The sequence below is a fragment of the Hetaerina americana genome, unplaced genomic scaffold (genome assembly GCF_022747635.1).
Source record: "Hetaerina americana unplaced genomic scaffold, ioHetAmer1.1.p SCAF_8, whole genome shotgun sequence".
Classification (NCBI taxonomy): domain Eukaryota; kingdom Metazoa; phylum Arthropoda; class Insecta; order Odonata; family Calopterygidae; genus Hetaerina; species Hetaerina americana.
This window is the reverse complement of record NW_027287427.1, coordinates 85106489-85118626: the sequence shown is the minus strand read 5'-3', so window position 1 is coordinate 85118626 and position 12138 is coordinate 85106489. Positions and strand designations below refer to the sequence as shown.

The following is a 12138-nucleotide window of genomic DNA, read 5'->3' as shown; positions in this document are numbered from 1 at the left end:
ATCCACCGATCGCGAATATCGCCCGCTATCGACGATTCGATCGAAGGGAAAGTTCAAGGCGTTCGTCACGCTTTCATTAAAACGAAGGCAGACGGTTATTTGTGAAAACGTCGAATCGCCCACTCGAGCGCAACAATCGATCCCTCATAAGCGCTCGCTCACACCACTGTGCCCCAACCCAACCCCTCCCTCCCCCTTTCCTCAAGAGAAAAAAAGAAATGATTTGGTGCGTGCATATTTAAATGGCAAAGAAAAGCCACGAATGTTGTGGGTGAGGATTAAAGGGATGGGAGCAGATGTGGGAATAAGGGAGAATAGGGAGAGCTCAAACCTTCCACTCCTGCCCCTCTCCGCCGCCCCTGGGCCATCACACCGTTCTCCTTGAGAACGCGGGCACAAGGGCCATGTACAGTCGATCAGCAATCTCCGACACCCTCCTCTCTCAGAGGGAGATGCTTCAAGGACATTAGGGGGGATAATTTTCAAACCCATTCAACGTTTTTCAATCACCTACTTATTTTGGCTGGAGGCAATGAAAAGAATTGGGGAAATAATGACGTTCGACTCAGTGGTTCAAGTTTTAACCATCACATTTGCCTATCTACGCACCACTACAGTCAGTTCTTTTTAAACTTCAAGTGAAGATAACGGATGGAACAAAAATGTTTCGTTGTCAACAGAAGCTGTTGTATATCTACAAGGTTTACATAAAAAGTACCGGTAACAATACTTTCCTGACGTGTGCGTGAACTGCTGAAATCAGACCGTCGGTGGTTAAGTGTGCGCATGTTCGCAGATCGTATTGGCATTGATAAGATTACAGTGCACACGAGTAGTAGTTTTGAGGGGAGGCGACCGACAGCTAAGGTCATTTGCGCCATAGGGGATGGATAGGAAAGGATGAAGGGTGGAGAGAAACCCGGCGTCGGCATTAGCCTACTCTTTACGAAAGGCGCCAAGGGGTCCGCAGTTTAACGTCCCATCCGACGGACGGCGTACTCACTCAAAGTGCCCTCCACAAAGCACCTCAAGTAGGGATCGAGATACCTCTGAAAAATATTCAACACCGCCGGGATTTGAACCCGCGCCCTCATGGTGGGAAGCCAATACGTTAGCCCCCGCACCATCTCGATCCCCACAGTGCACACGATTATCATCGAATAATTGGCGATGCAAATAATCTGCACTAAACTCGTTCCGAAGATCTTGACGGACGACCAAGAGCAGAGTCGAGTGTTTGCTTGCGAAGACCTTCTGCAGCGACATCGTGACGATTCCCCAACCCCCTTAGAGTTCCGACTTGAAACCAGCAGACTATTTCCTATTCCCAAAAGTGAAATCCTTCCTCAAAAGGACACCACCATGGGACCCTTAGAGCCATCAAAGAAACTTGCACGTGTACCCTGAAGGAACTTCCGGAATCCACCTACCAGGGAACCTTCGAGTCGTTGAAAATCCGCTGAAAAACGTGTGTCGAAGACAAAGGGATGTACATTGAATAACTTAGAGGCATTGTAGTGATATCTGCAATAAATCTATTTTCCAAAACTTTTCCCGATACATTTTATGCAAACCATGTAGTTATTCTAACACAGTGAAATTATAACCAAGTTGAAATGCTCATGGTACTGCAACCCCGTAAATAGAGCTAAAGTAATGATTTATAAATGAATATATTTTATATCACCAATGTAATTTCCTACGGAGTTAGTTGCAACTTTTGGAATGCTTACTCCAGCCGAAATGTACCCAAGGTATGATGACGTGTGATAACTGTTAGAATAAGGATTTTAAAAAGTAGTGATCGATACAGGTAGTCTAACAGCGTACTCACATACATTTACACTTGGGCTGTACTCCGCGCATAACACTGTGCGACGCAAGTGATCCTGATTACCACAATTGGCCAGGACTACTATTTCTCTACATTTCACCGATAAATAGGATGAAATGTGTACCTATATTTATTTCTGTGACCAGATTAAATGGGCAAATATAGTTAATCATATGAACAACGTCAGTTTCTATTTAAGAAACAACCAAATGTAATTATGAGTCCTGTGGGATTATTTCAATTTCCATATTAGTATAGACAGTATTCCATTGAATCAAGTGGGAAAATCTCAGCACCTTCTTTTTCTCATGATTAATTCTAATCCCATACCTATCCCACTACGTTTGTAATACCATATACAGTGGCGGTAACAGCTCTTTTATTGGAATTATAAATAATATCTCAAATATCAATCAAAATTCGCCGAAAATTCTGCCATGGCGCGCTCGTTGTCAGACAGCTCCTGGCCAAATACGGCGTTGCCACGTTGCCGCACCCGCCCTATTCTCCCGATCTGGCACCACCGGACTTCTTCTACTTCCCCCTGATGAAAAGACAGCCCAAGGGACGACGTTTTGACTATAAAGGCCGTTCAAGAGGCTTCGACGAGGGTCATCAACGGCATCCCCAAAGAAAATTTCCAGTGGGCGTACGGGGAATGGGAGCAACGTTATACTAAGTGTGTAGCAGCTGAACGAGCATACTTTGAAGATTATTAAGTCGATGTAAGTATATCGTCAATAAAACTCTTGTAAAAAAATCAGTCCTACCACTTTTGGGTGCGACCCTGTATGTTTGATACTAAATGGTGATGACAAATTATTTGGAAACATTAGCGATTTATTCGCTTCATTCCGTCACTTAAAATTTATCTAAAAAAAAGATTCTGCAAAAGTTAAACTCAAATGTTTAGCAAATTTGATTGCATATTGTTCCCAAATATGATATATAAAAAGATGTGTGACGAAGCATCTTATGATATGTGCGAATATTTCCAGTTTAGAAAACTGAAAAGGGGAAAGCGGGAAACCTGATGCTGGTGCCAATATTAGACTATAATTTGATTACGAAGACCGATTTTTATTCATCAGCCAACATAAATTAAAATTAAATTTGATAAACAAAATTTGCATGAATCATTTTACCTCACGCCGATTTAAACTGACAAATGATCAAAAGAGCTACTACGGCCTTGTGCTCCAAAAGGCAGGCAATTCACATTTATACGACAAATAAATAACATCCACAACTTTCATTTTTGAGAGATTAATGATTAGGGTCGGGATTTTTAAACTACTACCGTTGTTGGTAATGGCGGTATTAATTTCCCGTAGACAGTGATTCCAAATTGCAGTCTTTCTTTTATCGTGGGCGAAAAAATCAAATGCATACCAATATTTTTTTATGTTTGATCAATCCGAAACGACGCAATTTTTACAAAAAGTGTCAATTTAGCCAAAATAAAATCGCGAGATATTCGCGACCCAGTCTAAGGGTGAAATCAAAGTTTTTTTTCAGTTTTATACGGCTGACAGGAACAAGGACAATTCAATAAATTTACGCGATCATGGATAAAAATGCTCCATTTCGATCGTCTTAGCTGTTGAGCTTATATATTACTATTATTAATAGATAGCACCCGGCAAGCCACCGCTAGGGTGTGTGGCACGGGGTGATTACTCATCAGACTACTTTTAACCGAGAACACATTTCCCCTAGCACGGTCGGACAACGTCATTCTGATCCCTTATATTGGGAATAGTTCGCGGGAAAAACGACACCATAAATCCATCTGCTCTGCACTTAATCTCTCTAGCTCTACTTACATTACCTCTTCTATCGTAGTACGATGGGGCTAAATAATATATGTTTAGCATCATTGCTAACGAAACATCCTTCCAATTATTCCAAGAGATTTGAATTGATTTTTAACCTTCGTTCCGTGAGTGATTCTGAGACTAGCTCCTTTATTAATTTTGATACGCTGCTCAGTTTGTCGTAACAACGTATTATAAATCTCGTATCTCCTCTGCGCTGCACGCGATCTAAAATCTGGCAAGATGCTCTGATAGGCAATTTTAAGAGCCGGCATGGCCATGGTAACCGTTGTCATATACGGCATATGGATCCGGCACGTCACAAGTCTTCTCTGTGCCGTTGAATGGTTTCATGAACAATCGAGGATGGACGATCCGCAGCCACGAACGGTTTGGATGCATTCTCTCTCTTACTCCTCGCAAACCTCGAAGAATATCCCTCGGAGAAATACTCCGTGGGAATTTAAGAGTTGAGTTCCAGGCAGCTCTATCGTCAATTAAAGCATTAATCGATTCGTCCATTTCTAACATTCTTCCCCTCAACGGCTGATTCACTTTGATGCTTGAGGGAGTCATTAATTAACTCCTCCTCAAATCACCATTAAGCTTCCTAGGCCTTGCAGCGCATTCACTACTCAATCTCGTTTCATCCAAACTCATTTAGCTTTGGAAGCGATCCCACTGCATTCACTCCGGAAATTTCCTAGTTTCCCGATTATTTCAATCCCCGGACCGCCGAGTGCTGAGCTAGACGTTCGCTCCTCGCAAATTTTTAAGGTTCAGCAAAAGGGAGTCGAATTCCCCGTGACGTCAGCGGGAAGGGACTTCCTTCGGGCCTCACTAATCCTCAATCCTCGCGGATTCCAGTTCACTGTGCATGTAATATCAAGCATTATTTTTTCACTAATGATGGCAGATAGGTTTCGTTGCATAAACCTATGCTGGCAAATTAAACTGGCAAGGGTGGGACTATAACTTTTATTTTACATATTCATATTTTTTTCATAATATATTTTTTTTACCCTGCAAGCCACCACTAGGGTGAGTGGCAGGGGGTGAATACACACCAAACTAATTTTTAACCGAATATTTTCACCCCTTCCGCGGTCGGACAGTGTTATACTGCTCCCTTATCGTTCGTGGAAAAAATGACATCTTAAATCTATATCTTCTTCACCCCCCCCCCTGCCACACACCTTTTTCGTGGCTCGCAGGGTATTGATGTAGATATAGATGTTCTTTACTTAATCTCTCTAATTTTATTAGAATTATCTCGCCAAGCGTAGTACGATAGGGATGCATTTTCATAATCATTGCTAAAGAGAAATCCTTCCAATTTACGCAATATATGTACTCTGTATCCTACAATACAATTTGCCCGACTGATATTTGGACAAAAGGGAAATTATGCTTTTAAAAATTCATGCCCCAAAGTGATTTTATCTGAGCTAAAAAATTCACATTATTTAAACTTACGAATTTCAAGAACTATTTTTAATTTCAATTTTCGATTAAAGATCATTCTAATGCAATAAGATTTTTTTACACCACCACGTGTCATACGTATAGTTCGTAAAAAAGGTATGCAAGCAATGGAAATTCATACCGACTTTCAGTACCTCGTATTTATCGCCAAAAATGGAAAGTTGCTTTAAGTTATCACTCTCTGTATCCAATTTATGAATACAGCCTTTATAATTCTATGTTGCATTTGTAATTCTTATTAATTTTTAATTTTATTTTTATGGACGTCTGCAAGATTTGCAGCGTAAGTGAAACAAGAAAACAGTGCTATAACTCCGCATCAAAAGTACACGATCAATATTTAATTAATTCACCGGCAGCTTGGACGGTGTATGAGATCGAAGATGAAATGAAATATGTGAGTGGAATCGTCAAAATTAAATTTACTCATCCGGATACGAACTCTCCGTTTCTCTCCGTATATAGGTTTTCAAAACTTAAACCCATAAGTTTTTATGGGAACGGAAATTTCGTATCTTGCCCCATAAAACCTCTTTCCTTCCTCCGCTATCAACCTAACGGGGTTCTTTTCCGAACCCCCCATTCCCAAAGTTATGCTCGGATCTTTCCCGAATGGAGTGGAATTAAAATCGCTCGCCCGCAGACATTTCTCTGAGCGGAAACGAAATCCAGTCCGGGGATCATCGAGCATACTAATATGGCCGCTTCGATTGCCTCGATGGGTTCACATGCACTGTCGTATTTCGAGTTCGGACTCCCGAGTTCCAAGCATTTATTGCTTCGTACGATCCCAGGAAAATTCAATGATGGATGCTTCATGATATTTATTTCCCACAAAAACTCCACGCGAGTAAATAAGACGGAAGGTAACAGAGCCATGAAAAGGGAAAAATGAAAACGCACAGCGCTTATGAAAAGGAGAACATTAAATGTTTTCCCAATAGCAACGATTGCAGGCCATTAGGATGGAGGAGTGTCTGGTATATTCTCTAAGATTGAATAGTGAAGGTTTAGGTACTATTAGTGTGCACCATTTCAGTACTTTTATTATTATTAAAATTAAAATATCTACAAAAATTAATATACTAAAATAAACAGAAAAAAAATCGCAGAGAGAATGTCAGGGACTTCATAAAAAAACATGCAGACCTAAATAAATTTCAGAGAAACATTTAATCTTAAAGAAGTGCCACTAATTGAGTAATATAATAACCAGGGCTAGAACTACATTGTATCTAGAATGGGTATTATGCAACAATAGATTATGTTATTCACCAGTTAATTCTTACACTTGCTACCTGAATTACCATGCATTCAACGGAGCAATGTTTAGAATTGGAGGCTAAATTAAATATGTGGCATTGATATCAGCTTCAATGACATACGAATTTTCACAAATCGGGTTCAAGTTATTTTATTTATATACTCGTATACCTTGCAAGCCACCGCCAGGGTGTTTGGCAGGGCGGGAATACACCCCAGACTAATTTTACCCGAACATGCCCTACAGCGGTAGAATAATGGTATTATGATCCTCTATCGTTTGTGGAAAAAATGACATCTTAATCTATCTGTTCTATACTTAATCTCACTAATTTTATTAGCATGATCTCTCCTACCGTATCACGATGGGATTAATAATACATTTTCAACATCACCGCTAAAAAGAGACGCCCTTCCAATTTATGCAAGAGCTTCAATCTGTAATTTAGCCTTAGCTCCGAGACTGATTCCCAATCTAGTTACTCTAATATTTTGGATATACAACTAAGTTTATTACAGCAACGTGTAACACAGCTAGTATATCCACTATGCTGCACGCGATCCAATCCGGTAATTAATCCTACTTCGTGAGGATGCAATACACTAGCAGCATATTCCAAATGAGGCCTAATCAACGACAAATAACATTTCTCTTTGACTTTTCCGTCACATTTATCAGGTACTCTTCTTGTAAATCCTAATTTTTTGTTACCTTGTCCACATATTCCCCGTATATGGTTCATCCAGGATAGATCGTGAGTGAGGGCAACGTCTAGGTATTTGATTGAGTCTACACATTCCATTTCGGTGTTGCCAATCCAGTAGGCGTTCGGGTGGGAATTGCTCTTTTTCCAAATATTTAAGACTGCGAACTTTTTTAGAATGGCAACGCTTACAATCGCTAAATGTGAACAAAGATCGCACTCCAAGTTGGTTAAATTGTACAGCGTTGTAAGGAACGTAAGTGGGCGTGTCACGTACCTTCATCTGGTCCTGTTCCCCCGCGTACTCGATGCTCTGGAATATGTTCCAGGTGCAGCGACGCCGGACCTCCATCCTCGCCAGATATCGACGATACCACTGCTGGATCAAGATGGCCGCCTTCATGGCTACCGAGAGAAATACCGGAAAGTTATTACTGGTAAGCGAAGGCATACGTATTGCGGTCCTCGCGAGTGCTATGATATTGGATTTACACATTCTATTGACTTAAATATTCAGTAAATGTACATTGATAATTAAGTAAATAGAAAACAATACGTTACGCCGAGGCGGAAACTAAGTCGGTAAAAAGAAAAAAGTCAGACACATGAATGGATACCCATCCTCTGATGGTGTACGCATTAAAAGAGACTTGTCATCCTTTTTTCAAACTTTTATTTCTTTAGTTATGGCCAGATTGCAATCGAATTTTCATACAGCTTCCAGAAAGTAGTATTATTATTATCAAAATATACAGATAGAGAGAGAGATTCAGGAGGCACACTAATCACTAGTATTGCAATCAAAATTTTAAGAATAAAATAAACATATCAAATCAAATCTCTGTTACAAAAATAATCAAACCAGTCAAATGATACACATTCAGAAAATATCTAAACACCTATCTCTTTTACAAAAATATCCCATAGCATTGACAACAGATCCAGTACGTAAATAAATCAAAACTAATTTGCTACATACTAAGATTAAATTTCACATTTGCACGTCTGCGAAACATGGACATTGGGAAAGAGAGAAGAGACTCGGTAGGAAGCAATTAGAGTGTGTATTTGGAGAAGGATAAGTAGAACAAGATGGACGGACAAGAAAATCAACATAGGAGTACTGAGAGAAATAAGAGAGGAAAGGAATTTAATAAAAAAAAGGAGAAAAGGAAAATTAAATTTGTTGGGCATGTTCTCAGACATAACAACTTCCTGAAATAAACAATGGAGGGTTGATGGCTTCCGGCGTAACTTTATGGAATCGATTCATATTGTAAATGAAAAAATAGTGAAACTTGGTGATTCCACAGAAAAAATTTTGTGGAATCACAAATTTACTATTTTTCCATTTCTAATATTGAAGGGGAAAAAAGAAAGGGGAAGGCCAAGAAAGAAACGCATAGATGATTTAAAAAATACTATGAGAGTAACAACTTACAAATAATTGAATATATGGGAAATGGAGAGAGGCCAATGACTGTAACGACAAGGCTCCGCCCTCAGAAGATGACGATGATTTGCATATTATCCTGCAAGCCACGGCTAGGGAGTGAGGCAGGGGGCGAATACAGGCCTGACTACTTCTGGCCCAAAATACTCTTCCCAACTAGCGCGGTCGGACACTGTTATTCTGATCCCTTATACTTTGTGGAAAAAATGGCATATTAATTCTAAACTTTCCAAACTTTATTCATCAAATTTCATTGAAATTATCTAATAATACGTATTCAACGCCATCGCTAAAGAGACATCCTTCCAATTCAAGCAACAGATTATATCTCTGATTTAACCTTCGCTCCTTGAAAGCACCCTCCAAAATCACGCACCACCAAACGGGTCTCACTTCCACAGCCCAGCTTCTCACGCCGTCAACGCCACTTACAAACCATTATCGCACACAGCCATTGTGAAGTTTATCACCCAATCAATAGTCCAGTCGCTACCTTACACCAATTCTTTAACCTCCTAACTTTTAATGGAAATGACTCCAACAACTCTCCGGGTAGTTCGTTCCAATCAACAATACTTCTACGTGTTTAAAAATTAAGATTCTTATCTATTTGCTTTGTGTTCTTATTTTTATTTTAAGAATGTGGTCGTCTTTCCCCTTAAATTAGTTTTTCTAATTACTTCCTTAAATTCCCCCCCCCCCCGTCGTCATTTTTAAATATTCTATGCATCGCAACTGACCTACTCATTTTCCCTCTATTTTCCAAACTCTCCCATTTCAGAGTATCCAACTATCCGTCACGAAATCTGAGCGTTTTTACCTTCCGAGTTCGTATCACTGCCTTTTCATTGCACTTTTTCATATCATTTTAAACCGACCCACTTCATACTATGAACGAGTATTTCAGGATAAATAGAGCCAAAATCGTAAAAGCTTTTTTTGTGGCTACGCTACTTCCTTTTAAATTTCTCATTATCCAATGAAGTACTTTAAATGCCTTTTCACCCAAACTTTTCCAAGTACTTCTTCATCACTTATTCTGTCAATGTATATAGTTTCTTCATTCTCCCGAAATGTCACATTCCCATAGCCTCCTATCTTATTTTCCCTGTGACTACTATCGTTCAAGACCCACATCCGTAGACAACTAGATCCCATTCATAACTTTTAGCTCTTCCTTAAGTCTGTACTTGTCTTGAAAAGCTGTTTCTTCTGATGATAAGGCAAGGCCTATTCCGCTTATTATATCACTCTTCATTCTTCGATCACTAGCGATTCTCCTCTCCAGATAGAAAAACTCGTCCAATTGAAGTAGCGTATCTTTCCCGAGTCCGGTATGGATATTACCTTCCCTTCCCAGGCTGTAAGCATTACCATTGAATGTCGTTCATCTTTAGGTTGTAATTGTGATTTCCTTCTCCATACTGACTCGCCTACTTGTCGGTTCTTTTCCTCCACAGAAAATATAGCTATACAGTCTTAAAATCATATCTGCTTAGTCTTTCACCGCGTGTTCATGCGACAATCTTTATGTTTTCCTCGATAATGTTCAATTTCTCCTCAATACCTACATTAAATATCAATGGTGACAATCAGGAACTCTGCCTTTTGCAAATTTTTTCATTATTTTAGCTTGCCTGCTTCCACCATGTTAATCCCCACTAGCTATCCTCTGTTTATAGGGTTTGCATAAATCTCATATCGTTGAAGTTCATTCCACTTGCTTTTAGGGCACATGGCATGTATTCCAGTCCACAGTGACGAAAACTTTCCTCAGAACAACAAAAATGAAACATTTGTCTTTTCATCTTTATTCCCCTCTCTCTACAATGAGCCTGCAACGAGAATACCTTTCATTTCCTATATTTCATCCAACATCAAACTGGTCCTCATTTTATTATTTAATTCCTCTCAAGCCTTTTTCTCCATTATTCTTTCCATCATCTTCGATATATGGGTCGTTCGACTGAATGTTTCGCATTTGTCCGCAATATTTTTTCCGCATAGGAGCGATTACATTATTCCTTAAGTCAATCGTCATTTCCCCTCACATATACATATCACAGGTTATGTTCCGCATACTGCGTGAAATTCTTATTTTAGGAACCATTAACCATTTTTGAAGGTGTATTTGTCAATTTCTGGTGCATCGTTTAAGCCCTGTAATGCAAAGTAAAAGGCAGATCTTACGATATATTTCCTTGGTCTCGTCAAAGTCGACTCTATTCAATGAAATCTATTTGAATGAAAGGATCTTTGGATGAATATATACACCACTGTGAGTATAGGTTTGCATGTATGTGGTGATTTTGCATGGTGGTGGTTTTGTTCCCTTTTACAATCACCTAACACCCCCGAATCCCAGCGGCGGATTGCGGGGTATTATGTAATGTATTCAATTGAACTTGCATGCATTTCTCTCCGTGCTTAGGTTTCTCCAAATACGCTTTCCTTCTTTTCTCCTATTTTTTTTATTTTCAATAACAATGAAATGTTTAAATAGAGTCCCACAGTTGCGTGCATTTTCTTCAAAGTTTCTCAGAAAAAAATTCATCATGCCCTTCTCTCGATAGGGTCTTCTACTATTATTTTCTGGCCCTACCCTATTTTCGTCTTACTCAAACATCTGCGGCATATCTCTCCTTCCTCAGTCTTTTGGTTCTTGTACTTTCCTCTCTCTTCTAATAAGAGCCATACTTCGTCAGAGATCCATCGTTTTCTTTTTACAGATTTCCTTCGGTCTATAGGTTTCCTTCTTGAAACCCAATCTTCATTTCTTTTCATTTTTCTTCCATCAATAATTTTTTGTTGCGGTCTTTCATTTAATTTTCCAATTTCCATATATCGACAATAGAAAATGAGCATATTTCGACAAGTCTTATGTATCAGCAGGATCACAGGAATATATTAATTTTAATTAAAAAAATTAATAATTAGTATCATATAAAGGTTATAAGCTGAAACAAGTTACCAAACATTGGAGCAGCAAATACATTATGAATATAGATGATATTCTGAGAGGAAAATATTTCCCCAAAGCTCAGGTAAACAGGTAAATTAATTTTCATACTCTCTTCCTACAATTTCTTTGACTTTATGTCGTGGTGTACTCCTACGAGGTAATATGTTAGTACACCTGAGACGTCTTCAAAAAGAAAAGGGCCAATCTTAGAGGTTGTTCTATGGCCAGAAAACATTTTTGGTCAAAAGTATACGAGAAAAACTCCACAAATAGCACGATAGTCGATAAGACATTCAATTCAAATCAAATTGCCAGTCTAGTCACCCATTTCAGAATAGGCGACCAATGTTTCTGGAGGCACAAACGAGTGCTCCATTATTTTGAGTCTTAATGCAGAAAGAGTTAGTGGGGGTAAAACTTTCACCAAGTTTGATCTTCAATGTGTATAAATGTTTTCTCTTCAAATGCACTTATGCGAGAAGGCTTATTTGAAACATATTCCCAAGGATAGACCACAAGGTCTGCGTATAATATGAGAACAGCACCGTTATATTCTCCAATGACACCAATGCTTCAGTTCAAGGAAAGAGGAAATGCAGGTCTGAAAAGCAGAAAAAATA

The 12138-nt window shown here is 39.2% G+C and overlaps 1 protein-coding gene across 1 annotated transcript in view; it reads right to left on the bottom strand.

Annotated features, from left to right (window-relative positions):
• The window catches only part of rdgC (retinal degeneration C), a 512344-nt gene that overhangs the window by 424413 nt on the left and 75793 nt on the right, over window positions 1-12138 (bottom strand). The window contains exon 3 of the mRNA XM_071596539.1: window positions 7381-7508. Coding sequence (XP_071452640.1) covers window positions 7381-7508 — 128 coding nt within the window. The remainder of the gene's footprint in view (window positions 1-7380; window positions 7509-12138) is intronic.